This window comes from Archocentrus centrarchus, unplaced genomic scaffold (assembly GCF_007364275.1).
Source record: "Archocentrus centrarchus isolate MPI-CPG fArcCen1 unplaced genomic scaffold, fArcCen1 scaffold_57_ctg1, whole genome shotgun sequence".
Lineage (NCBI taxonomy): Eukaryota > Metazoa > Chordata > Actinopteri > Cichliformes > Cichlidae > Archocentrus > Archocentrus centrarchus.
In genome coordinates this window covers 1,377,319-1,404,885 of record NW_022060278.1, presented here as the reverse complement: position 1 = coordinate 1,404,885, position 27,567 = coordinate 1,377,319, and the positions used below count along the sequence as shown (strand labels likewise).

The 27,567-nt window shown below is 40.3% G+C and overlaps 2 protein-coding genes and 1 long non-coding RNA gene across 3 annotated transcripts in view; all 3 read left to right on the top strand.

Annotated features, from left to right (window-relative positions):
- Nucleotides 1–3,359, top strand: part of LOC115777565 (Fc receptor-like protein 5) — a 48,454-nt gene extending 45,095 nt beyond the window's left edge. Inside the window, exons 8-12 of the mRNA XM_030725497.1 lie at nucleotides 1,275–1,363; nucleotides 1,471–1,539; nucleotides 1,708–1,758; nucleotides 1,856–1,921; nucleotides 2,042–3,359. Coding sequence (XP_030581357.1) covers nucleotides 1,275–1,363; nucleotides 1,471–1,539; nucleotides 1,708–1,758; nucleotides 1,856–1,921; nucleotides 2,042–2,118 — 352 coding nt within the window. The 3' untranslated portion in view covers nucleotides 2,119–3,359. The remainder of the gene's footprint in view (nucleotides 1–1,274; nucleotides 1,364–1,470; nucleotides 1,540–1,707; nucleotides 1,759–1,855; nucleotides 1,922–2,041) is intronic.
- Nucleotides 3,360–15,738: 12,379 nt separating this feature from the next.
- LOC115777560 (Fc receptor-like protein 5) overlaps nucleotides 15,739–27,567 on the top strand; it is a 25,005-nt gene continuing 13,176 nt past the window's right edge. The window contains exons 1-8 of the mRNA XM_030725491.1: nucleotides 15,739–15,867; nucleotides 16,242–16,277; nucleotides 16,509–16,775; nucleotides 17,861–18,130; nucleotides 18,249–18,530; nucleotides 20,506–20,829; nucleotides 20,965–21,240; nucleotides 26,953–27,013. Coding sequence (XP_030581351.1) covers nucleotides 15,831–15,867; nucleotides 16,242–16,277; nucleotides 16,509–16,775; nucleotides 17,861–18,130; nucleotides 18,249–18,530; nucleotides 20,506–20,829; nucleotides 20,965–21,240; nucleotides 26,953–27,013 — 1,553 coding nt within the window. The 5' untranslated portion in view covers nucleotides 15,739–15,830. The remainder of the gene's footprint in view (nucleotides 15,868–16,241; nucleotides 16,278–16,508; nucleotides 16,776–17,860; nucleotides 18,131–18,248; nucleotides 18,531–20,505; nucleotides 20,830–20,964; nucleotides 21,241–26,952; nucleotides 27,014–27,567) is intronic.
- Nucleotides 24,389–25,157, top strand: LOC115777582 (uncharacterized). Its single transcript, XR_004019650.1, has 3 exons — nucleotides 24,389–24,461; nucleotides 24,628–24,678; nucleotides 24,938–25,157. It is a non-coding gene; the product is annotated as an uncharacterized LOC115777582 (long non-coding RNA).

Here is a 27,567-nt window from a genome sequence, read left to right as displayed (position 1 = left end):
TGTCAAAATTGTAGTTTCATGATGTGGTTGAAGAAATCCTTCGCCGACAGTCTTAATGTATAACATAAAGTTTATTTACAAAAAAGACAATGTCATAACCGATGCTTTGTAGAGCCATCGGGGGACAGGAGGCCCAATCTTCCTAACTCCCTTGAACAAAGGGGCAACAGACATTATATAGTGTTAGCAACCCCCACATCCTCAGCCTCCTAACCTATAGCTGAACATCTGGACAATCCCTTATATGGAAAGCCAGAGATCCTACAAGGACATTCTATACATTCCTTCTGTGGGGGAAGTTTAAATCACATCTCCTTTGCCTGAACCTTTAAGGAAAGAGACAATACATACATTCCAGTAAAGACTTTAAGAAAGAGAACACATATGCATACATAGAATTTTAGCATAGCAGTACAAACACCATATATAGTATTTTCTGAAAAACCAGGTATATCTTATTTCCTGCATGTATGTGAGGTCATTCTCTTTTTTGGAGAGAGCAACAAGAGGTTCCACTCTCATACCATTCACTGATCAAAGCAGCCCTGAACTCAAGGCCTTAATCCTAAAGGAGAAAACCTAAACATAAATGCAGTTTAACACACAATTTAACACACAGATCGATCAGACACCACACTATCATTATTTTACTTTTTAATTATTATTTACTACTTTCATATTTATTTTATTGCTGTATTGTTTTATTTATTAAATCATCACTTTTTATTGTTCAATCATTTGTATTGTTTCTTTGATAATTTTACTTGCTGTTCAGCACTTTGGTTTATTCTGCTTAAATGTGTTAAATAAATAAATTGACTTGACTGTTTGTCAGCTTTTTCTAAAAGTCTGCACCAGCTGATCTGACTGAAACAATTGTGTTTGATTGTGTCACAGATGATCCTGATGCTCCTATCCTGGTGAGTCCTGTTCATCCTGTGACTGAAGGAGCTTCTGTTAGTCTGAGCTGCAGTTTGAGGACACAAAAAATACTTTCCAATGTGTTTTTCTACCACAATGACAAACTTATTCAAAATGATACCCGAGAGGAGCTGAAGATCTCTGCAGTGTCAAAGTCTGATGAAGGTTTCTACAAGTGTGAATACTCAGGAAGAGAGTCACCACAGAGCTGGATGTTAGTTAAAGGTGAGCAGGATCAAAGATTTGATGAATATTTGGAAATGATTTTGATGACTGAGAAGGAAAATATCCAATATAATTACAGTTTATTAATAATTGTTTGTTGTTACAGTAACTGTGTCAGCAGCTGACAGCTCTTCATGGCTGATTGTTGGACTGGTTTGTGGAGTCTCTCTCCTCATTATTCTCCTGCTCTTGTTGTATCGCTGCAGAACGACCAACAGGGAGAACTTTTCCTTTACTTACTACAAACTCTTCATTCATTCAGATACACAAATGCATCATGAGGTCTGTGTGAAAGCAAATGTCTTCTTTACATTTTTAATAAAGGTCCTGCTAATGAGCAGACGGTGAATCAGGATGAACATCAGCAGCAAGTGTACTCCTCTCTTCTTCATGGTTAGTTTTTCATCTACTTTAAAATATTCTGATGCTCTTTGCATCCAGACTGTAATTATTACATCTGCTGCAGTTTGAACTCTGTTGAAGGAAACAAGAATACTTGTTTGAAGCTGTGTTTAAATTAGTATCACAGACATGAGGTGACTGATTTTCTCTGACCTGTAGGTGATCGTTGTGTCTATGAGACAATCAGAGGCTCTGAAAACACTGAAAATGGTAAAGTACACACTTTCATTAATACAGAGTTTGTGGAAGCTGGATGATTATACAATAACTGTGTTTAACATTAAAGTCAATAAGATGATTATTTCAGGTCCACCTGAAGGTGATTACACCAATGTCACATCTGTGATTCAGCTCAAAGTCATTAACAAGACGAGTGAGTGCACAAACTCTGAGATTTGAAATGTAAAATCTACATTGTTAATTATTCTGACTGATAATAAATGCAAACAGAGGGTGTTTGTTTTTAAATGCTTTCATTTGATCACCTCAACAGGACAACGTGGTGACCCAGAGGAGAGCTCTGACTACTATAATGTGAATCCAAATTCAGCCACAGCTCTAAAATCTTAACAGCAGCTCTTTAGCTGTTTTTATCTTTTTCTCTTTAAAGGAACTTAAAAACTTGACGTCACTTTGAGTGAAAAGGAGCAGATTTTTCATTCAAAGCAATGATCCTGATAGCCTGAGTTTATATTTCCTTCAGAAAGAATCCCTCAGTGTGTTTCAGTCGTTTATCTTCCTTTAAATCAGAGGAGTCCAAACTATGGCTCACGGGCCAAACATGGCCCATGCTCAGATTTTTTTATGGCCCATGCATCTTGTCCATACATGTTATTTTTGGCCCACCGGCCCAAGCAATGAATTCAACTCAGCATGTAATTCCAAAAAGTGATTTTTGGAAAGTGCCAATAAAAAACAAAAAACGATGTATTTAAACTGGTGTAAATGACTTTTTGGCTCCAATCTGTCAAACATATCTGTCATTCTGTAATTTCCCTATTGTGGGATCAATAAAGTATCATCATCGTCATCATGAATGATATCAATTCATTCTGAGTGAGAACAAATCCTGTCACAGGTAGAAGCTGCAATTACATTTTGGCAAAGCAGCTTTTATGTATTTTTTATTTATCAGGAAAAATTTAATTTTTTTCATAGAGATCTGGTCAAGGGGGCAGCAGAAGTTACAACACATATAAAATCACGGTTCTATAAAGATAGTTGAAGAGGACAAAAAGGAGCAGCTTGATTATAATGTAGCTACAGTAACACAGTCATAAAGATGCTTGCAAAATGGGTCATTTCTTTATTTTATTCATAAGGCCTTCATAAATTCTCTTGACTACAGTCTAATTAATAAATTTAAGCAGAGATGTTATACATCAAAAACATAAAAACATCACTTTTTGGCACAACACCAGCAGCTGGATAAGATCAAGTTTCCAGAGATGAACATTTGCATAGAAAATGTTCGTCTTGTTTGGCTCCACATGTTTGTGAATGCAGATTTTCTCTGTTCTGAACTTAAAGAAGAACTGCTTGAGATCCAGACTGAGTGACTCCACCTACGTGACATTTTACACACATCTACCACTGCTCTGGAGTCAGACCTGCGCTGTGTACCTGTGTGTCCTTCACAGTAGTGTCAGTATCTTACCTGTTGCTCTGTTATCAGGATTACACAGCAGTTTTTTACAGTTTCTGTATGTTTTAAATTTCAGTTGGTAATTCAGAGCTTTATGCTCTACATTTGGTTACTTCATGTTTGTTTGCTGAATGGAAATGAAAGTATTAAATAACACTATTTATAAGGATCTTTGATTCTTTAAAATAACGTCATCAAGGACTGTTGGCCCTCGGGCACTTTCACATTATCAAATCCTCCATGAGACAAGTTTGGACACTCCTGCTGTCGATCATAATTTTAATGCACTTTAATGTGCTGTAGATCTGTTTTTATGTTTTTAACTATTTCTTTGATTTTGCAAATAAGCACTTTGTATCTTTGTTAAGAAAAGTGTTCTATAAATAAAGTGTGTTGTTGTTGTGTGTCAGAGTGAGTACATTCACAGCTGTTCAGTGTTGTGCATGAATCCACTGAAAGAGAGCGTTCATTTAAAGGCACTCATTGTTAAACAGCTCACAATGTTCTAAAATGACCTAAAATTGTCAACATGATGCGAAGTAACAGCCGCTCTGACGTTATGCTCATCACGCCTTTTTACTGTGTTTTCCCAGTTTTCTCAGGGAGGTCCGGCCTGTACTTTCATGTAATACAGATTTAATTTGTCACCAGTGTTGCCAGATCTTGCGATAGAAACAAGCCCAAAAAAAGCCCAACTGGCAACCCACCACATCGTGTAAAACTGAGGCCGCTTTTAAACAGTATAGCTCTATAGCAGTATAGCTCATTTTATTGTTTTGTCTGTGTGTTTTGGAGCAGTGAAAGCCATGTTTCTTAGCCTCATAGAAGAGAAGGGTGCACAGTTTTTGTGTGTGTGTGCTTCTCAGTATTAGCATGTTGAGTTCAATCAGCATGGTGAGCACATAATTCACACTTGCAAAATCTGCAGAGTGCCTTTCATACGTCTCCCATCAGGACTGCAGCTACTTTCTGAGGTTTTTGCGGACACATATACCTCTTGTGAGGCGCTCCTATGCATTGCATAATGCATATCCACTTTTCACGCCAGACTCCCATCCGAGCTCAGATCCATTCTTTAGTTCGCTCTTTTTCTCCCACTCTTTATTAGATTTTTTCTATATTTTCCCCACTTACAGGAACTCATTATGCTGCCTCCTCACTCTGGGATGTTATGAGTGTTTGGTTGGTTGTGCACCCGGTCAACTTGGGCGGGAGGGATAAACAGGAAACGGGGGCTTGGAAGGGACAAACTACTGCCCCATAATTGCTTTAGTATGGAGTTCAAGGAGTTTCACTCGGAAAGAAAGTCAATCCCAAATAAGCAACTTCTCGTTCAAAAACAAAAAACAAGCCCAAAAAAATGTTTGTTTTTTGAAGTAAAAATCCTACTTCATCAATACTTCATCAATACTTCATCAAGCTGCTGGTTTACTTCTTTCTGATGTTCCTGTTATCCAGGAACGTCACATCTGTCACAGCTGCTGTCTTGTGCTCCTTGTCAGTCACCACTGTGTGTGGCTGGTTAGTCAGCAGCTGCTTGTCAGTCTGGAGCTTGAAATCCAACAGGATCTTAACCCTCTTTTTCTCAGCCACTGTGGCAGGTGTGTCCCACTGCAGTGCTGGCAGCATGTGATCAAACATGAACATGGTCAGATCTGCCAGCTGCAGATTTTTAAAGCAAGAATAAACTCTAATAGTAGAACAATCCATGTGATCAGGCCTTGTGATTGATCACCTGTTACTGATCTCTCTTAAAAGACAAACTGATGGAAAATATTTTGTCACAAAGCAGTGAAGCTGTTTCTGAGGCTCTGTATCTGCTCTCCTCCATTCATGGTGGCTCAGTCTGTCTGACATTAGAATCAGCAGTGCTCTTCATTCTTACATTGTGGTTTCCCTCACACCAAAACACTTTCACAAACTAGTAGAATCACTGCAAAGGGGAACTTCACATGTTCTGGGGCTTCATTGTGTCTCGACATGTTCAGATCATCTTGGTCTTAACTTGGATTTGTCACATCTTTATGTTTAGATTCTGATAATTACAACTCCTAGAGGTAACACAAAAGGATACTTTATGATCCACAGAGTACACAAAACAATACACTAAGCATGTGAGATCCTCACATGCAGGATTGTTGGAATTCACTGTATCTGATTGTGTTTGTCTCCTCAGCAGCGCCCTCTGCTGGATCACTAACCTGATCTGTTAGGATGATCACATATGTGACCCGAAAATGAGTCACAAATCGCAGGAGATAATTCTTAAGAAAATTAATCAGCACTGAATTGTGGGTCATTGTGGGTTCACAAGATGTTCTTAGCAACAAGAGAGAGACGGCTGACATGTTTTGAGCGCTGTTAAGAAGAAGAAGAAGAAGAAGAAACAGCCTTTATTGTCCCACAGAGGGGAAATTTGGGTGTAACAGCAGCCGCAGTTATTATAAATATAAGTATAATAATTTACATTATTAAGAAAGAAAATTTTATACATATATATATATATATATATATATATATATATATATATATATATATAAAATCAACAAACAAGATTAAACTTAATAATAATAATAATAATAATAACAATACTACTAATAATAATAACACTATATACAATGTACATGATGTGCCTGTGTGTTGAACCTTAACAGGCCGGACTATTTACAGTATATTATCCTACATTGTGTAGGTTATTGTGGTTTTTGTTGGGAGCAGTTGTAACGTGAGGCGAGGTGAAGCCAGCCACGGAGGTGTGCAGGTGGATAGCTAAAAGAGCAACGACTGGTAATTTTCCTCAAAAAGGGTGGTTTATTTCAAACATCAAAAAAATAAGGCACTGGCTTAAGCTTCACGCTACTGAGAAACACAACATTCCGCGTACACACAGAGGTGAAGTCTCTCTCGCTACAGAACAATGAAGAAGAACGGTAACTAACAGTTACAATAAACAAGGAGTGCCACCATGTGGTGGTACACAGCATTACAATAACAGTGACCGTTACACAGTGATGGTTATTATAAAGTCTTACAGCTGCTGGGAGGAAGGATCTGCGGTAACGCTCCTTTGTGCATTTAGGATGCAGCAGTCTGTCACTGAAGGAGCTCTCCAGCTCGGCAACAGCTTCATGCATGGGATGGGAGACCTTGTCCATCAGTGATGTTATTTTGGTCAGAGTTCTTCTGTCTCCCACCACCTGCACTGAGTCGAGAGGACATCCTAGTACAGAGCTGGATTTCCTGATGAGCTTGTCTATCCTCTTCCTCTCAGCTGTAGACAAGCTGCTGCTCCAACATACTGCTGCATAGAAGATGGCTGATGCCACCACAGAGTCATAGAAGGTCTTCAGGAGTGCCCCCTGCACTCCAAAAGACCTCAGCCTTCTCAGCAGGTGGAGTCTGCTCTGACCCTTCCTGTAGAGCGCATCAGTGTTATGAGTCCAGTCCAGTTTATTGTTTAGGTGAACACCCAGGTACTTATAAGAGTCCACTATCTCAATGTCCACTCCCTGGATGTTCACCGGTGTCCGTGCGGTGGGTCTGTGCCTGCGGAAATCCACCACCAGCTCCTTGGTTTTAGCGGCGTTGATCAGGAGGTGGTTCCGCTGGCACCAGTCCACAAAGTCCTGAGTCCACTGTCTGTACTCTGAGTCATCCTCACCTGTGATGAGGCCAACTATGGCAGAGTCGTCAGAGAACTTCTGCAGATGGCAGCGTGGGGAGTTGATGGAGAAGTCTGCAGTGTAGAGGGTGAAGAGGAACGGTGCCAGCACAGTTCCCTGTGGGGCCCCCGTACTGCAGACCAGCCTGTCAGAGACACAGCCCTGTGTCCTCACGTACTGTGGGCGGTCAGTGAGGTAGTCCAGTATCCACTCGGAGATGTGGTGGTCCACTCCTGACAGTTCCAGCTTGTCTCTCAGAAGTCCTGGCTGGATGGTGTTAAAAGCACTGGAGAAATCAAAGATCATGATCCTCACAGTGCTTCCAGGCTTCTCCAGGTGGGTCAGAGCTCGGTGCAGGAGGTAGATGATGGCGTCATCCACCCCGATGCCAGGCCGGTAGGCGAACTGTAGCGGGTCCAACGAAGACGACACCATGAGGCGTAGCTGGTTGAGGACCAGCCTCTCGAGGGTCTTCATTAGATGCGATGTCAGGGCTACCGGCCTGTAGCTGCTAAGATCCTTTGGATGTTTGGTCTTTGGTACCGGTACCACACAGGAGGTCTTCCACAGTTGTGGTACTTTCCCCAGCTTCAAGCTCAGGTTGAACATGTATCCCATGATGCCACACAGTTGATCTGCGCAGCACCTCAGGAGCCTGGAGCTGATGCCGTCTGGACCAGCAGCCTTTCGCACCTTGATTTTACGTAGCTCCTTCCTCACATGATGAGTTGAGAGGGACAAGATGGAGGTGGGGGGCGTCTCTGTCAGGCACATGAGGCTGCTCTCCCGGTAGCTCCTTTGATGTCGCGTTAGCGCCGCCAGCTCGTCCACTTTGTTGGGAAGAGATCTCACGTTTCCCATGATGATGGACCGGATGACGGGCCTGTACCTTCTCCCCTGGCAACGACGACCTATGCCCGCACGTCTCCCGCGTCTCTTCCTTCTCAGTTCGCGGGGAATATCAAGTCGTTCTGCAGGAGTAGGCACAGCGGAGCTCCCGATGGAGATCAGCTGGTCCCGAGAGTAAACAATAGGAGCGTGGCCACTCTCGCAGTCTCCAAACATAAACACCATAAAAAGGGTACATAAAAACAAAGTTTTCCAGAAAAAAAGTCCGCTCCATCTTGAGGAAAAAGACCAGAAGATGCAGAAACACAAAAACACATCTAATACTAAACAAAATGAGAAAAAGCACGGAATTAGTGCGGAGCTGCTGAAACTGGCCGCGCGAGCGTTATAGGCTGCCAGTGAAATCATCATTAAAATGACTTGAATATCTAATATGCAAAGTAATTTAATGATGGCATCTTTAAACTCCTGTGTGTGTGCAGTACTAGTGGGAATGCAGGTGATTTTTGTGTGTTTGTAAATTCACTCTGAAGTGGCTGCAAATGGAGAACACTGTACTTTTAGTTTTTCCTGATTGTTGATTTATGATGTTCTCATTTAGTCCTTCTGTGTTCACTTTGTTTGCTCCCCGATGAGTTAAAGAACATGTGAAGTTATTTATTACGAGTATTTAGTCTCACAGAGACTTCAGGTCATTGTTTAAGGTCCTGCATGAACACGCTGTAAATGTTTCTGTAACATTGAAATCATTAGAGAATCTGTCACTCTCTCTACCCACAAAATCACACGTGAATGTATTTTTTCTTCATGCAACTGGTCAGATCACATTTCTCACAGAGAACACTTTACTCAAATGTAATGAATGAATGAATGAATGATACTTTATTGATCCCACAATGGGGAAATTATAGTTAACAGAACACCCATCCAAGAAAAGACAAACAACCAGACAAACACAGGGAGATAAGTGTCTGCGGCCTTGCTGCCATCACCGAGAGGCGCTGCTGTTACAAAAGAGGGAAACAAAGCAAAATACGATAGGACAGGTGAGGAAAAAAAGCATCTCATATTCTGCCCAGTAGGGGGCACCGTATGAGGTTAAAAACCCCTGCAGTAAGCGCATATAGCATAGGAGCACCAGGGTGGGGAGGGGCAGGGACGGAGGAAGCCCGCGGAGGAGAGAGGGGGGGTCGGGCTACTGTGGGGCTGACTCAAACTCCCCCTTCAGCTAACAGTTCTGATAAGATGTGGACTGGAATCACTGGGTTGTGTTTAGAGCTGGCAGCCAGCAGAGGGCACAATTTCGCCATTTCTCATTAATTGTTATGAATTCATCTGCTTGGCTGGGTGTTAAATATTTCCAGAGCTGTGATAATAAAGAATAAAGACTTTGACTTCAGTCTATTATTTGTCTTGGTGTGTTGCAGAAGCTAAAAATCCCTGTCTGTTGTAAATGTAGCTGAAACTATGCCTAAAGAACAAGTTCAGATACAAATCAAAGTGTGATGAATCTATGAAGTGAAGGAGGAGGAAGTATTATTTTGACAGAGTATCAGTGCATCCTTACAGAATGGTTATGATTGTACTGTGTGAGCTCCAACATCACTGTGCAAAGTGTGTTTGTAGCTCTTCACAGCAGTTTCATTCATCCACAGAAAGTATCAACCCCTCTGTGACAGTAAAAGTTGGCCATGAGTATAAAATGAAGGCGTGTGTATCAGAGGAGGGAAAACATGTTTTTAGTGTCTGTGGGAAACTGAGGACTCACAATTGAACATAAATGTAGAACCAAGCTAGTGTGTGATGTTGTGAGACAGTTTTATTTGAGAGGGAGCAAAACACACACACACACACACACACACGTAATGTGGTGATATTTCTTCTGGTAATACCAAGAATGGTCAGTAGGGGGCAGTGGGATGCTCATTAATGGAGCTCTCTGTTGCAAGAGTAATATTTCTTTAGCCTCTGTTCTTCCTTCCTTTCAAACTCAGCTCATACAGCTACAAACTGCAGTCAGCTGCAAACATATCAGCTTGTTTCTTGTGGTTTACACAAAATGAAATCTTATCACATCAGGCTTCTGTGCTGATTTGCAGATTCTGCACAAACTCAGAGATGGTGGAGGTGGGCTGAAAGGTGATTTCAGATGCACAGCAGCTGCAGGCAGGCTAAAGCAGCTAAAATAGCTCATGAGAGTTTGTGTTTAGATATGGACACTAGAAAAGTCTCAGCTCTGACATCAGAGGATGTGAGCTGGCATTTTGTGTGTCTGTGTTGCACACAGTTGTTCACTGACTCTTTAGTAACATGATACTTAAAGATGAAGCTGGAACTAAATGAATGTTTTTAAAATAATCAATAATCAAATATTGCAATGATTGCAGATGATGTGTTGAATGACAGAAATATTTACTGTTGATATGAACTCACTGCTGTCTGAAGTTTTCATGTGTGCAGCTCTTCACAGTTTACTGTAATTACTCTGTGTGTTTGTCTCATTTTGTCTCAGCAATAATTCAGTTCAATAAAGTTAAATTAATGATTGAATCATTGGTAGATTTCACTGTGTGTGTGTGTGTGTGTGTGTGTGTGTGTGTGTGTGTGTGTGTGTGTGTGTGTGTGTGTGTGTGTGTGTGTGTGTGTGTGTGTGTGTGTGGTCTTCTCACTGCTGTTTTTTCTTTTTTTGGCAGTGCTGCCATCATGTGTCAGAATACGCAGCGTTCAGTCAAACTCAACAAGCTCAGTTGAAGGTTTGATAACTTCAGAGCTGCTGAGCAGCAGATCAGATCATTTTTGACCTGTTTGTGTCTTTGAATAAACTTCTTTGCAGATGGAAATGTTGTTTACTTTCTGATAGATGCAAAACTTTAAAACACAAAAATCCAATAAATACATTTTCATCAAGGAGGAATAATAACTTCTATGTTTTACTTTGTGTTTTAATGCTGTGGCTCTTATTAGTAAACTTTATTTTATACTCTGCATGTTTGTTCCCCAGTGAAGGCATTGAGGTCCACCTGCCCTGAAACCCCATTTTAAAGAGATGGATACAGGAGGCCAACACGGGGTTCAGCACAGCAGGACAGACATGGAGCTGTTTCTTTGGATCCAGCCTCAGACATGTTTTAGAGTTTATGAATTTCATCTATTGTAAATAAATGACATTTTCTTAACAGTTACTTTGGTCTCTGTATTTCTTTGCTGCCATCCCTCTTTTAGCTGCTGTCCACCCTTTTGTAAAGGTCCTCTCTCTCTCTGTTACACCTACATGTGTGTGAAAGGCTGTTGTTGGTTACTGTCTGTGCTGCCACAAGTTTATTTTGATCCACTGACAGACCTCACTGTTTCTGTGTGAACCACCTAGAACAGAGGAAATGCAGCCTGTGGTTTCAGCCAAAAGTCTCCATTTAGCAGATGTCTTGTTTTCTGTTATCAGCAAACAGCAGAGATTTAACAAGAACACAAAGAGCACAGTGAGAATTTCACTTTGCTCTCTGTGTGCATCACACACTTTATATGATCTGCCTGTCCTGGAATAATAGTAATAATTATCACTGCTGCATTAAAGTATGTGTGACACTGTGTGAACACAGATACAAGTAGAGTCACTGTGGTGATGATGACACATGCTGGACTAAAGAAAGAAAGTGACATCCTGTGAAGCTGTGAAAATACGTCACACACTGAAATGCAGCTGCCTTTAAGCATCTGTAGAAAAACAGACATTTCAAAGGTTTCTGCATGTTTTCAGGTATTTTAGGTTCCATAACTTGAAGAATCACAACCACCACCTGAATGTTAATAGGTACTGAAACTTGTATAAGCAGTAAATAAGCAACAAATAAGCAATAAACAGGCAGTTACATCATCATGTATTTTCCCTGTTCCTTTATCTGTTCCACAACACAAACACAAACTACAGCAACAACAAAAATCTGCATTTGGATGGTTTGTTCCTCTCTGACTCCCTGGCAGCTGGTCAAAGGTTGAGTCAATGCACAAAACATAAAACGAACCAACCTGTGATATCATCAACTGTGACACATGACCCACAGACGGCAGCCATATTGTTTCACACCCACAGCAGCAGCTGCACTATTTACTGAGGCTATTTTTGCCTGCCTGAAAGCCACCCATTCATTCATGCAGCTCTTGATCTGTTTCTCTTGGGTTTTAATGCACTGACGCTTCAGGATAAACTTATAAACTCTTTAATATGCAGAGTGATCGATCCCAGCGTCTGCATGTTATTCACATATGCCGTAAAATTAAATTAGGATGTACTTATGACATTGATTATTAATTTTAATATCTTTACTGAGCATCTAGCATTTGCACTCACTCGCTCCCTCACTCACTCGCTCACTCCTCATGTTTTCATTGTGCAGAGAAGCTGGTCTCATTCAGAGTCACTGAGTACAGTTTCATTATGGTTTCTTGATCATAAAGTAGTTCATTAATGCTCAGACTGCTCTGATGTCAAAGTTAGATTTCATTCCATTTAGGTAACAAAATGTATCATTTTCTACGTCCTTTCTGCATGAATTTCAGAAATAATTTGAAAGAATGGAATAATGTGTGTATGCACACGTCTCTGTCTCTGGGATAAGGATAAACACTTGTAGGAGCGTTTATCCTGGCAGGTTGGTTTTGATTTCTCCGTTTTTCTCCAGATCAGAATATTTCATCAATCAGAACGTGATCAGATTTCATGATCAGAACAACAATACCTCTGGGAGCAAAGTAAGATGGCGACACTTCAGCAAATGAAGTCACTCACAATCACCCAAAGTGACGCTCAGTTTGGTTTTTGGTTTATATTCTGTGTGTCACTGTGGCTCAGCTAACATTATAGCAGTAACAGCAGCCTTTAAGTCAATGAACCATCAGTTTGAATTTGGATTTGAGGAGGACAAAAACATCCCAGTGAGATGCAAACTGAGCCTGGCTGATCTGAAGTGTCTCTGCAGCAGAGGCCATGCTCTCACAGGAGGGCAATGATGCAGCTGCTGCAGCTCTGAAACCACAAAGAGCAGCTTTTAATGTTAGTTTGGATGAAGGTGCCACCAAATTAATGAACTTGATGCTGGTTTTTGTGGTGGAGGAGATGCAACTAATATTGCAGTGATGTAGCATAAATGCCATCCAAGGTGGAGCTACAGTAGTATAATTATGTAATAAGTCAATAAATACCATAATTAAGTTTGTTATTAGTTTGATGAATTAATTAAACCAAATAACCAAAACCAAACAAAAATATTTTTAGAAAAAATAACAACTTTATAGCTTTATTATTGCAGCAACAGGCAAAAACTGAAATTGTTTTTGTTTTGTACTCAGTGTTTATACTTTAGGAACAGTTTTCTAGAATACTCAAAGCTGCAGTATACGACAAAATAACAGCACCTGTTCATTTAAATTATGCTCATGTGTTAAGACACTAACTACTTGCAGACTGGAGCAGTCAGGGATCAAACCAGCAACCTTGCTAGTAGGTGAGTTGCTCTACATCCTGAGCTACAGCCACCCCTTGAAGGCCAGCTGTCATAGGGTGAGAGGCAGGGTACACCCTGGACAGGTCACCAGTCTGTCAAAGGGCAAACACAGAGAGGCAGACAACCATTCACGACCTGTGGGTCATTTCTCAAAAAAACAGCACTGGTATTTTAGTATGGTATACCTGTAAGTTAACTCTTAGCTACAGGCTTATCTGCAACATCTCTTCACTAAAAATAAATAAATGAAACATGATCTCATGAACTGCAGAACTAAAATGAGGAAGAGTGACTGAAGCTAAATGTGTGCTGCCTTCCAGAGAACAGATTTTAGCTCTGATAGCTGACAGCAGAGAGAGAGATCAGCTCTTTGCTGCTGCTGCAGACATGAAACACTACTGATCAGCAATTTCCTCATGCAAGCCAGTCATTTTATTAAAACACTGTGTTATAGAAATTGTGCTTTATTCAATATAGGGCTGCATCTCTTTATATCTACCCATGTTTCCACAGTAAATTGAATGCATGCTGAGAAAAAAAGAAAGCACTACAAAAACATGTATTATAGCAAGCAGAGCAAATGTCCAGCTCCCCTTTACACATGCAGAGATGTGGCAGCAATAACAAGGCTTCAGTCACACCACAGCTAATGTGTTTTTAGTAGACATTCAGTTTCATACTCAGTAGATGTGCAGTCATACTGTGGGGAGAAGAAGTATTTGATACGGTGCTGATTTTGCAGGTTTCCTCACCTACAAAGAATGGAGAGCTCTGTAATTTTATCGTAGGTGCACTTCAACTGTGAGAGACAGAATCTGAAACAAATCCAGAAAATCACATTGTATGATTTTTAAACAATGATTAGCATTTTACTACTGCCAATGATTTTGTAGTTCAAAGCAGTTTGTGATCACTCTCTAAAACCTGACAATGCTTCTGCCCCCTACAACATTACATCAGGGACAGTGTCAGAAGATGAGGCCCAGTAAGAGTCATTCTGTCAGAGTTTGAGTGAACAGTTGATCAATGAGTTAGCCTCATAATACACTAACACCACTGATTCCCATCAAACTAGATAACAGGTTGTGGGAGGAGGGATCAAAACTCAAGATTGCAGCACGCCTCAGGACTCTGCTTTCCACAACCACTTCTGGATCGCAGGAGTTCAGAGGCAGCTGCAGCAGAAGGTAATTGCACCACAGCCTCAATTTATTGATTCTAGGCTTATTCACAGCTTAATATCCTAGTAGAAAGTCTCTCTGAAACTCTTCTTGTCTCTGCACTGAATGCCAACACACCAAACGTCTCCAGCTGACCTTGTCCTTTCTGGAAATCAACATGAATTAATACAGTTTGTTGTTTTTGAAGCTCTTTGCTCTCCTCTGTGCTATAGATTTACTTCCAGCAGCCACAGTGCCCACTAGTCCTGAAACAGAAGCAATGGAAAATTACATCTCAGATTCCCGAGCCACCAGGATATTCAGACCTCCCTCTTCTCCAGTTGGTGCCAACTTGTTCTTCGTGTAAAAAAAATTAATAACAAGTTGGCACGTTCTTCTAGAAAACATTGTAGAAATAGATGCATCAGACTATGAGGTGGGCACCATCTTGTCCTGGGTAGATAATAACAAAATGCATACATGTGCCTTTTTAATTTGGTCTTTTCTCTTTTGCAGAATGCAAGTACAATATGGAAAACTGCTGTCAGTGAAACTAACCCTAGAAGAATGGAGGCACTGGCTGAAGAGAGCAGAACAACCATCATGATTTGGACCGATCATAAGAACCTTGAATACTTGCAGTCAGCCGAATGACTCGACTCTTGCCAAGCACGATGGTCCCTTCTTTGAAATATTCAGGTTTGTCATTACTTATTGCCCAGAATCTTGAAATGTAAAACCTGATGCCTTGTCTTGCCAGTTTTCCACCACACACACCCACAAGTGACCTCAATCAGTCCTCCCTGCTGTGTGCTCAGAACAGTCACTAGAGGACCAAGGAGGACCATCCACAGGTTGTAGGACATCTGCTTCCTCTGCAGGTGTCAGAAATAAAGAGCTGGCCACACACCGTGAACAGGAGTGAAGATAAATGATTGTAATACTGCCATCACACTTTATGAGCAAGATAAGAGGAGGACAGGACATGCAGCCGACCTTACAGTCATTTCAAACCCTGAATAAAATCACCTTAAATTGAACCCTGCAGCATGATCCTGATCCACAGGACACTTTAAAAATAACTTACAAGTATCTAAAGAAAAATGAGGAAACAATTATGACCTGGGAAATATGTCACCTGACTTGAAGCAGCACAACTCCTTTGCATATCATAGAGAAATGTGGGAACACAACACACAAGAAAGAAGCTTATATGTTTGCAGTGGACAGGAAATGTAAACACGTCACCAACTGCTGCGGTCAAAGCTACAGGAGCTGTTTGAGGGTGTAAAAGGAAGGAAGCACAGAGAGGCTGCAGCCAGAAGAAGAAGTCTGAGACAAACTCTGATCTTGTCTGTATTAAATGCAGCTTCTTTTTTCTGCTTCTACTTCTCGTAGCTGCTGCTTCACTCTTTCTCTTTACAGGAAGTTGTAGAAGTTTTCAGACGTGTCGCTGCTGGATGTGAGGATGGGACCCACTTTGCTCTGTGAGCTGGGCCTATTCTGTGAGTACATCACTGACTTCTATAGTTTGATTCATACTGACTGATAAACATGTTTCAGTGAGAAGAACAGAGTATCAGTCATTTGGAGCATTTCAGTTCATTTGAACAGAGGACTCTCATGTTTGTTATCAACATGGTTGTTTGTAGCCTGGATTAGATTTTAGTGCACTGACTCAGATTAGAGTGGAGCTGCTTTAGTTTATCTAAGAAAGGTTTGTTTCTTCATCTGTGATCATTTGATGCATTTTAATGCACCTTAATCTAAAATGCAGCCAATCACAGCAGCCACTGCTAAAAGCCCAAGTGTTTTATTTCTGCCATATTTGAGTGTGTCTTTAGTTTGATGATGTCTGAAGTTTCTGCCTTTATTGTAGTGCTCTGTACGCTCCTCTGCACTGGACACGCTCAAGGTGACTGAACACTTTCACTTTTTTATTTCTTTCTTTTTATTTATTAACAAAGATTCATCTCAGCCTGCTGCATCAATCTTAAGCACTTTCCACTTTCTCTTTGTTTTTACTTATTTCTCAATATACAGGTATTCACCAGTTTATTAACATACAGTATAAACACAGATGTTGCCTCCTATGGTGCATAAAAGTGTGTTAGATTGTTAATGTTGTGGTTGTGTTGGATTCTAGATGCTGTGTTAACTATTGAACCCAACTGGTCCAGTTTTTTCATTGGAGAGTTTGTTACCTTCATGTGTGACATGAATGAAGGAGCAGACACTGACTGGTATTACACACTCTACAAGGATGGTCGAGATTTTGTCCCCTCCAACACAAACAAATACTACAGATTACCAATAACATCTACAGGTGACAGTGGTGAATATCAGTGCTTTGGTAACAGGAAGATTTCACGTTATACAAAGCGCAGTAACACTGTCTCTGTAACTGTATCAGGTAAGTCCTCAGTGACCAATAGCATAAATTTATGATCTCTGTTCAAATACTCACCTCAATGATAAAATACATTTAATTATTGTTGTCATGGAAACTTTTTTCTGATGCTGTGAAACTTTAACCAGGACGTCTGTATTTTACCTGTTACTTTGCTCACAGTGTACACAGCACTAAAATACTCACAGACTCTGATCATCATTACTACATGTGTGTGTTTTAATGTAAAACAACAACTGTGGATACAATTAAATTAATAATTAAAGAAGAAAAGAGGACAGCACGGTGGCACAGTGGTTAGCACTGCTGCCTCACAGTTATAACAACATCTGAAAGGTCTGGGTTTGATTCCACCTTGGCCCACCTTGTGTGGAGTTTGCATGTTCTCTCTGTGCTTGCATGGGTTTCCTCCCACAGTCCAAAGACATGCACTTACTGGGGTTAGGTTAATTGGATACTCTAAATTTCGTGTGTGTGTGTGAGAAATGTTTTGTCTCTCTGTGTTGGCCCTGCAACAGGCTGGCGACTTGTTCAGGGTGTTCCCTGCCTCTTGCCCTGTGACAGCTGGTATAGGCTCCAGCCTCCCCTGTGACCCTGAACAGGATGAGCAGAAGTAAATGAATGGATGAAGAGGAAACATCAAAATCTTCATTAACTTTAAGGCGACTGATGTTTTCTCTTTTCTAAACCAAAACCAGACAGAGCCCTCTTAACCCACTATTGTGTGTCCTTCAGTGAACTGTATTACTTTACATTTAATGTGACTTCTTCAGGTCAAAGAATGGACAAACAGTTAAACTGGGTTTATTTACAGATCTACAACCTGAGTTACTGTAGCTCTGTCACCATGTTGAGATAGAAATTAAAATGATCTTAAAGTGCAGAGACAACAAAAAAAACCCCATAAAAAATAATTATATAAAAAATGTATAGATTTGGAAGTTGCATGACATTAAAACATACTTTAAATATTAACTTTTTGTATGTTTTATGGCTTCATAGTTAATCCTGCTTTTTAACCTTTGTATGTTTTTTGCTTAATAATAAATTCTGTGTGTATATTTTTTCCTTCTCTTTCATAACAGCAGATAAACCCAGGGCCACACTGACAGCAGGAACAACAATTATACCAGTAGGGGGCAGTGTGACACTGACCTGCTCTGTGGGGAGATCTGCTGAGTGGAAATATGAGTGGTTCAGACGCACCCAAAGAACCACTGAAGTTCAAATCAGAAGAGATGATCAACCAAACAGAGTTATCAGAGTAACTCAAGGAGGAATCTACAGATGCAGAGTAAGAAGAGGAAACTCAGTTTACTACACTGATAAAAGTGATGAAGTCAGCATTCAGATAACCTGTGAGTTCAGTAATTTAGTTTGAAACATTCACTCATGATTAGCAAACATACAATGTTAAGTTTTCTCTGTTGATTTCATGTTTCTGTTTGTATCTCAACTGTTAACATCTGTAAACAGTTTCCAATAAAGTTGCTGTAAAACAACAACAACACAACTGGACTCAGATATTCAGCGGTGAGACGATCACTCTGACATGTGAGGTGCAGGAAGGAGGTGAACCCACTGAGTGGGAGTATGGATGGAGAGGACCCAGACAAACCACACAGTGGACACACAATAATTCTTTGACATTCAGAGTTTCTGAGTCCAGCAGTGGAGACTACATGTGTAAGAGTCGACGCAGAGATGACTCATATTCTTCAACAGAGTGGAGTGAAGCCTTCACACTGTCAGTAACAAGTAAGTCATGTTTGTTGTGTGATCAGTGTTTTGTAAAATTGTTGAAGGTGATTTTCCTCCTCAGTCTGTCTCTCAGGGTCAAAGCAACAAACACTGCAACAGATTATCACACACACGTGCACTTTATGAAAATTAAAACGTTTTAAAATCTAACAGAATTGAATCTATTAAGCAAAGACACACACACACAAAATGCTATATAAAGTTTTGTGTGTGTGTTCAGGCTCAAATTCCTCATATTGGTGTGTTTCATGAATACTAACCTGTGCAGTTTTTTGTACTACTGTGTGTTGGGCAGTTCATATTTGGTTGATAATGTAACGGTAGCTCCAGTCTCTGGCTGCATGACCGCAGATGCTCTTGTGAGTGATCTGGAATGATCATTTCGTTGTGTGCCTTGCGTGTACAATAACAATGAGCTGAATCTATCATCTAACATCTAATGTGTATCAGTTTCAATTAGCAAATACACTGCCTGCAGTGATTGGTGTTTCAGTTCAAACTCAATCTGATGCGTCTTTGTCAAAACAAAAGCAACCACAGGTCAAACTGACAGCCTGTCTGCTTCAAATAAAACTAAATAAAAGGATTCTGATTAAGTTTGTCAGCATAATGTTTATAACCTGGAATATAAAGTCTGAAGATCTCATTTTTATAACTTTCAAACTCAGCCTGTGAAATGTGCTGTTAACTCATTTATTTAGTTTTCTTTTTGATCTCCTGCCAACAAGTGCGTACTTTATGTTTAGGTAACTTTGATTTCACTCTACATTTAATGTTTCCTCTGACCTTTCTACACCCACCACACACCCTGACCTCCTCACTGCAGCTCTCATACAGTACACAGAAAATAAAAAAAACTGTAGTATTTTCTGGACTTTAAGAAACACTTGAAGCTGATTTCTTTTCCTCTAAAAATCCTATTTGGGATCAGGGGTCGATCCAGGAATGTCCTCAAACAGAAACAACATCACTCTCCGTGCTGAATGCCTCACTGCCTACACCTTCACTTCTTTGTATTTCAAGGCTGCTTCAAAGTTATGGTTGTTACAAAAAGACAGACAGTTTATATGATATCAAACTAATCATTCATAAATGACATTAAATTATGCACTGGCTTATTCAAAATGAAACACTGAAAGAAAAAGTAGAAACAGCTCGTTCTAACAAACCTGTTCTTTGACTAAAGGGTAAAAATCTTATTAGGACAGCCAAAAGAAAGTGAGCTCATTCAAACTAGGATCACAAGGACACCAGCATGCATTACATGAACTATTAAAACCCTAAAATGAACAATAACCTGGACAAAAACATAAGAAAATATCAAAAACAAAATAGAAATGAGATCTAATAGAGAGCCTTTGGATGCAGGTGGGAGACTGTTAGGCTGACAGGAATCTTCACTGAGTAACAACATTTTAGTGTTTCTGTGGTTGTGAACACAGAATAAGAAGTGTAATGTAAACACATGCAGGATGGAGGAAATTGTAGAACTAATAGCAAATGGTGCCAAACATCCTACTGTGCTTTGAAATTACCTGCCACTTTACTTTTATATTATATTAATATTTTCTTATTACTGAGCTGGTATCTATATGCTGTCACTGGAAGCAACGCCAGGCTGCAGGACATGAAAAACTAATCAATTCATCAATAACATGCTGATTGGGGGCGTGGTGGTTAGCACTGTTGCCTCACAGCTAGAAAGGTTGGCTTTGAATCCACCTCGGCCCTTCTGTGGAGTTTGTCCACAGTCCAAAGACATGCAGTTACTGGAGTTAGGTTAACTGGTGATTCTAAATAACCCAAAGGTGTGAGTGTGAGTGGTGTGCGCACACACACACACACACACACACACACACACACACACACACACACACACACACACACACACACACACACGCATGCATCATTACCCCACCCCATTCTGATCTGTGCTTTGAATTGTGATTGTAGTTTATTCCAAACTCAACAGGTCGACCAAAGGCTCAACTGAGAGCTGATATTAGAGACATTCTAGTAGGGGGCAGTGTGACCCTGACCTGCTCTGTGAACCCATCATCATCATCATCATCATCATCATCATCATCATCATCATCATCATCATCATCATCTGGATGGAAATACTACTGGTACAGAGATGAGAAACACTCTGAACCTCTGACCACACAAGATGCAGTTTTCCTCTCAAATGGACAAATCAGAGTCTCACAGGAAGGACTCTACAGGTGCAGAGGAGGAAGAGGAGACCCAGTTTACTACACAGAGGACAGTCAGTCAATTAGGATTGGGAACACTGGTGAGTTTAAATTTAATCCATTGTTAATTAATTTATGATTTAAGAAAATGATGTGTTTACCACCAGATGTCTGGTCTTAAATCAAATCTTTTTGTCATTCATGTGTTCTTGTTGTTCTTTCTTGAACATTAACAGCCTCAAACAAAGCTGTTGTGACTCTGCATCCAAACTGGACTGAGATATACAGAGGAGAGACGATCACTGTCAGATGTGAGATCCATGGAGGAGACACTGAGTGGGATTATGAATGGGAAACAAACAGCTCCAGAAAACCTGAAAATCAAAATGAATACAGGATTAGATCTGCTTCATCATCCAACAGTGGAAACTACCGCTGTAAGGGCCGAATGAAAAGTTCACAGCATAAAACAACAGAGTGGAGTGATTCAGTCACACTGACAGTTTCTGACAGTAAGTAGAGTCAAAGCTCCTTTAACCTGAGAATATAAACAGGCTGTAAAAATGTGTTTTTGTTAGTACATGTTGAGATTAGAGAGATTGTAGATGTTTAGATCATTTCAGTCTTTAAGTATTTTTCCCACTAGAACCCCGTCCTGTCCTCACTGTGTCTCCATCATGGCTGAGTCCTGGAGCCTCAGTAACTCTGAACTGTGAGGTTGAACATCCGTCTGCAGGATGGAGCTTCTACTGGTATAAAGCTGTTCCTGATCTATCAGAGAAATCCTACAGTTATGAGCTGCTACCTGATGGCAGTGGGACTGCACAGGACTCCTACATCATTGATGGACAGACACACACAGCAGGATATGTGTGTAGAGCTGGAAGAGGAGACCCAGAGTATCACACTGATCACAGTGAACCAAAGTTTGTCTGCTCTGCAGGTCAGTGTGTCTGATAATAATCTTAGTGTCAGTAATCAGGTCACATATCCTGGATGTCTTATTACAGATCACATGACATTTACAGAGTGAAGATTTCTGTGTGCAGAGCTGCTGTACACCTCTGTATTCTGCACACTGTGGACAAACTATACAAAAGCAAGTTTACAGAAACTTCAAGCAGCTTCTAATGAAGCCATGAGATTATTACTGAGGAGACCCAGATGGTTCAGTGCAGTGAAATGTTTGCAGCTGCAGGAGTCACTGCATTTAAAGCTGTATTAACAAATCTACTTTATGAATTTATTTGCAATTATTTTGGGTTTAACAAGTATGAGATTTAATACCAACACTGAGGAGACATCAGTGCAGCTGTCTCTCTGTAGGAAAATTATCTCTCTGTTTTTTCCCCTTAAATTCTGGACTGTTGAGTCTGTAATGTGTAAAGACTGATTGAGTTTTCAAGTTAAAAATGATCGTTTGACAAAATTAACACTGATTGAAATATGAGCAGAAAAAGCTTAAAACAAATGAACATTTTCACTGTGATATTTTAATCCTAACATCTGTGAGCTTTGTCTCCTCCCTGCATGTTTCCAGATGTTCATTCAGCAGCGTCTCTCACAGTGAGTCCTGACAGAGTGCAACACTTCACCTCTGACTCTGTCTCACTGACCTGTGAGGGAAACTCTGCTGAGTGGAGAGTGAAGAAGTTCACTGAGGACGGCCGACTGAACTCTGACTGTAGGACAATGACTGGATCCACATGTAACATCAACACATCACAGTCAGATACTGCAGTGTACTGGTGTGAGTCTGGATCAGGAGAGTTCAGCAGTGCAGTCAACATCACTGTACAGGGTATGTTATTATACATTTTCTTCTTGTATTTCAGTGATTTAGAAACATGAGCTTTGCTGTGTGTGAAGTGGCAAAACAAACACAAATGACAATTAGTTTAATTTTATGCGTCTCACCAAAGCAGCATAATATTCTTGGTTGTTGGTCTCATTTCACTTGACATTTATAAAGCAGTTTATAAATGTTTATTTTGCAATAAACTGCTAAGAAGCTCAAGATGTGTCATCAGAGTGTATCATGTAAAAAGGTGCAGTTGTATCAAAGGTTCTGCTGTATGTGAGTTCTCCTCAGTGCAGAGCCAGTCAGGGAGTTCAGAGCAGCAAACTTTCTTTATTTTACCTGCACTGTGCACAGCTCCATGAACTACTCTGCCCCACCTCTCCTCCTGCAGCTGTGCTCAAACCACACCTCACTGCTACAGCAGCCTCATATAAAAATGAATATAATAATCTAATTTAGTCCCATAATCAATCCTGGTGTCAGGTGTTCACCAGGTAAGTGACACACATGCACACCTGACCACCCGCCACCTTCTTCCATCGCTCTGTGGTCAGCATGGTCACTCTGACTGGTTTGCAGCTTTGCAGTCCCAAACACAGCAAACTGTGTATTCTGACTCCTTTCTATCAGAACCAGCATGAACTTATTCAGCATCAGATCACACGGGCCAGCCTTCACTCCCCACATGCATCAATGACCCTGTTGGTTCATCACTTTTGACAGATACTGCAGATCAGGAACAGCTGACAAGACCTGCAGTTTCAGAGATGCTCTGACCCATTTTCAGTTGCTGCCTAATACGTCCCACCCACTAACAGATGAAGAGATAATCAGTGTTATTCACTTCACCTGTCAGTGGTCATAATGTTATATCCTCATTAACTCAGTACTTTAACTTCTCACCTGTTGCTGCAACTCATCATCTTCACAGTCACATTGTAAATCTGAACTGTGCAGCACATTTACTGAGGAGGCTGTATAGCACTACTGTGACTGAATGAATGGAGCATTTGTTGTGCTTCAGTCTTGTTGCAGCAACAATAACCCAGACCTTAAGAGGAAGTCAAAGACTTTATCACACATACAGAAGTTTTTAAATATTCAAGATCAGATATTAGATCTTCATGATGAAAAACATTTGTTCAATCTGTTCTTATTATTGTGTGTCAGCTTTTTCTAAAAGTCTGCACCAGCTGATGTGACTGAAACAACTGTGTTTGATTGTGTCACAGATGATCCTGATGCTCCTATCCTGGTGAGTCCTGTTCATCCTGTGACTGAAGGAGCTTCTGTTAGTCTGAGCTGCAGTTTGAGGACACAAAAAATACTTTCCAATGTGTTTTTCTACCACAATGACAAACTTATTCAAAGTGATACCCGAGAGGAGCTGAAGATCTCTGCAGTGTCAAAGTCTGATGAAGGTTTCTACAAGTGTGAATACTCAGGAAGAGAGTCACCACAGAGCTGGATGTTAGTTAAAGGTGAGCAGGATCAAAACAGTTTTTACTTTGATTTATTGTAGATTGATTATTCTTATTCATGTACCTCATTTATTTTGTTTTTGTTTTTTTTTTAAATTAAAGCACTTTGTAAATTCAGTTCAGTTTATGTTTATTAATACTGAACATTTCTTATTTACAGCAGCTGAGAGCTCTTCATTTCCTGTTCTGATGATTGTTCGACTAACTTTTGGATTCATCATTATTTTCCTCCTGCTCTTGTTGTTTTACTGCAGACGGTCCAAAGGTGGGACTTCATTAAACTCACAGATGGATCATAAGGTCCTGAAGTTGAAATGAGTTAGAGCAGAATAAAACACACAATCGTGTGAAAGCAAATGTCTTCTTTCCATTTTTAATAAAGGTCCTGCTAATGAGCAGACGGTGAATCAGGATGAACATCAGCAGCAAGTGTACTCCTCTCTTCTTCATGGTTAGTTTTTCATCTACTTTAAAATATTCTGATGCTCTTTGCATCCAGACTGTAATTATTACATCTGCTGCAGTTTGAACTCTGTTGAAGGAAACAAGAATACTTGTTGAAACTGTGTTTAAATTAGTATCACAGACATGAGGTGACTGATTTCTCTGACCTGTAGGTGATCGTTGTGTCTATGAGACAATCAGAGGCTCTGAAAACACTGAAAATGGTAAAGTACACACTTTCATTAATACAGAGTTTGTGGAAGCTGGATGATTATACAATAACTGTGTTTAACATTAAAGTCAATAAGATGATTATTTTATATATTATATCTGTGATTCAGCTCAAAGTCATTAACAAGACGAGTGAGTGCACAAACTCTGAGATTTGAAATGTAAAATCTACATTGTTAATTATTCTGACTGATAATAAATGCAAACAGAGGGTGTTTGTTTTTAAATGCTTTCATTTGATCACCTCAACAGGACAACGTGGTGACCCAGAGGAGAGCTCTGACTACTATAATGTGAATCCAAATTCAGCCACAGCTCTAAAATCTTAACAGCAGCTCTTTAGCTGTTTTTATCTTTTTCTCTTTAAAGGAACTTAAAAACTTGACGTCACTTTGAGTGAAAAGGAGCAGATTTTTCATTCAAAGCAATGATCCTGATAGCCTGAGTTTATATTTCCTTCAGAAAGAATCCCTCAGTGTGTTTCGCTCGTTTCTCATTAGATCAGAATATTAATGAACTTTAATGTGCTGTAGATCTGTTTTTATGGTGAACCCCAAGTTGCTCTCTGATGCAAGCATTGGAGTATGAATGTGTGTGTGAATGTTAGACATTTACAGCTTAGTTACTCATATTCATTGTTTGAATATGGGTTGTATACATGTTGTTGTAAACGTGTTGTATAAACGCTTTGAGTGCTCAGAGTAGAAAAGTGTTATATAAGAACTAATCCATTTAACTATTTCTTTAATTTTGTCATATCATAAATTTCTTTCTTGGAAACACTTTGTAACTTTGTTAAGAAAAGTGTTCTATAAATGTTGTGTTGTGTTGTTGTTGTTGTGTGTCAGAGTGAGCACATTTACAGCAGTTCAGTGTTGTGCATAAATCCACTGAAAGAGAGCGTTCATTTAAAGGCACTCATTGTTACTTAAACAGCTCAGAGGTTGTTGTTGAGTTGTTTTGTGTTCTCACACATGATGCCAAAAACAAGTGTTACAAAAAGAGCAGAAAGAAAACTCCAAAAGCAACACACACACACACACACACACACACACACACACACACACACACACACACCACACACACACACACACACACACACACACACAGTGTAAGAAGAGCTGCACACATGAAAATTTCAGCAGTGAGTTCATATCAACCGTAAATATTTCTGCAATCACCACAATTTTTGTCTCCACTGATAAAAAACACACCTCTCAAATATAATCACTGGTCTGTGTTTAGAGCTGGTAACCAACAGAGGGCGCAATTTAGTCATAGTCCAAATGATTCATCTGGTTGGCTGGGTGTTAAATATTTCCCAGAGCTGTGATGATGAAGGTTAAAGACTTTGACTTCAGAGGTTGTCATTTACCACAGCGTGTTGCAGAAGCTAAATAATCCCCGTCTGTTGTTTGTAGCTCTTCACAACAGTTTCATTCATTCCAGAGAAAGAATCAACCCCTCTGTGACAGTAAAAGGTGGCCATGAGTATAAAATGAAAGTGTGTGTATCAGAGGAGGGAAAACGTGTTTTTAGAACCAGAGTAATGTGGTGATATTTTTGTTTCATGTGGTTTATGTATTTATGAATAAAAACACTTTCTTTATGTCAGTTTTAACTGACAAATATTTTGGACTGTGTGAGTTTTTTCTGTTATTATGGACTTGTTATAGTGGTGTAATACCCAGAATGGCCTGTCAGAGGCAGTGGGGCGATCATACCTGGAGCCCTTTTATTTACAGACTCTCTTCATTCAGCTTAAACAACAAAAAGTGTGTGTGCTGGGTGTGTGGGGCCCTTTGTAATGCTGGTGGCCCTTTTCCTGCATCTGGAGGTGTAAATGTCTGTGGTGGTGGAGAAGCTGACTCCAACAGTCCAACAGTGCAGACTTCACCACTCTCTGCAGAGCTTTCCTCTTTGCTGCAGAGCAGCTTCAATGCCACACAGTGATGCAGGAGTACAGGACGCTCTCCACCACACATCTGTAGAATGAGGAGAGGACTGAACTTCCAAGTCCAGCACGCCTCAGCCTCTTGAGGAAGTAGAGAAGTTGGTGTGCCTTCCTGACCAGACTGGAAGTCTTGTTGCCCCAGGTGAGGTTGTTACTGAGGTTTACGCCCAACTATTTGAAGCTGGAGACCACTTTCCACCATTTCTGTGGGATATTGTGTGTCCTGTTGTATCACCTTTCTAATTTTCCTAAGTTTTCATCCATGGATTACAGCTGACATGTTTCCTTTATTTTCTGTCTCTTATTACGACAGTTGGGGTGAAGATGGGTCTGCAGGGGAAGGTCAGCCCCTTGCAGGCCAAAGAAGTGAGACAGTTAAAAAAAATTAAAAACTGCAAAGTATGGAATAAGTTAATAAACTTCCATCCATTCACCCATCCATCCATCCATCCATCCATCCATCCATCTTCTTCTGGGGCAGCAGTCTAAGCAGAGAACTCTAGACTTCCCTCTTCCCAGTTGTTGGGAATTATTTTTATTACTTTGATATTTCTCATTTATATTTAAGGCCTTGGTGGGATTCAGGTACATCTTTGGTTCACATGACATTGCCACCTCGTGGTGTATTTTAGGTAAACTTTATGACAGTGGGCCTCCCAAAAGTTGAGCTCTGCAGATCTGCCAGAGCTGCTGTAAACTACTGGGTACTCTGGGGACGTGTGTTTCTTTCCTGCGAAGAAAGTTAGCAGAGCCCCAAAATGTGATTGGCTGGGGTTCAAGTTTCGGGGAGGGGGGTGACAATTTATGAAAATTGAGAGGGATGAAAGGAGAGTGGGCAGTTACCATCTTCAGGTTATAAAATGATGCTCTTGTCTCTCTCTCTGCTCTCTCTCTTCTCTTCCTGTCTGCATCTTTCGCGGTTTCTCTC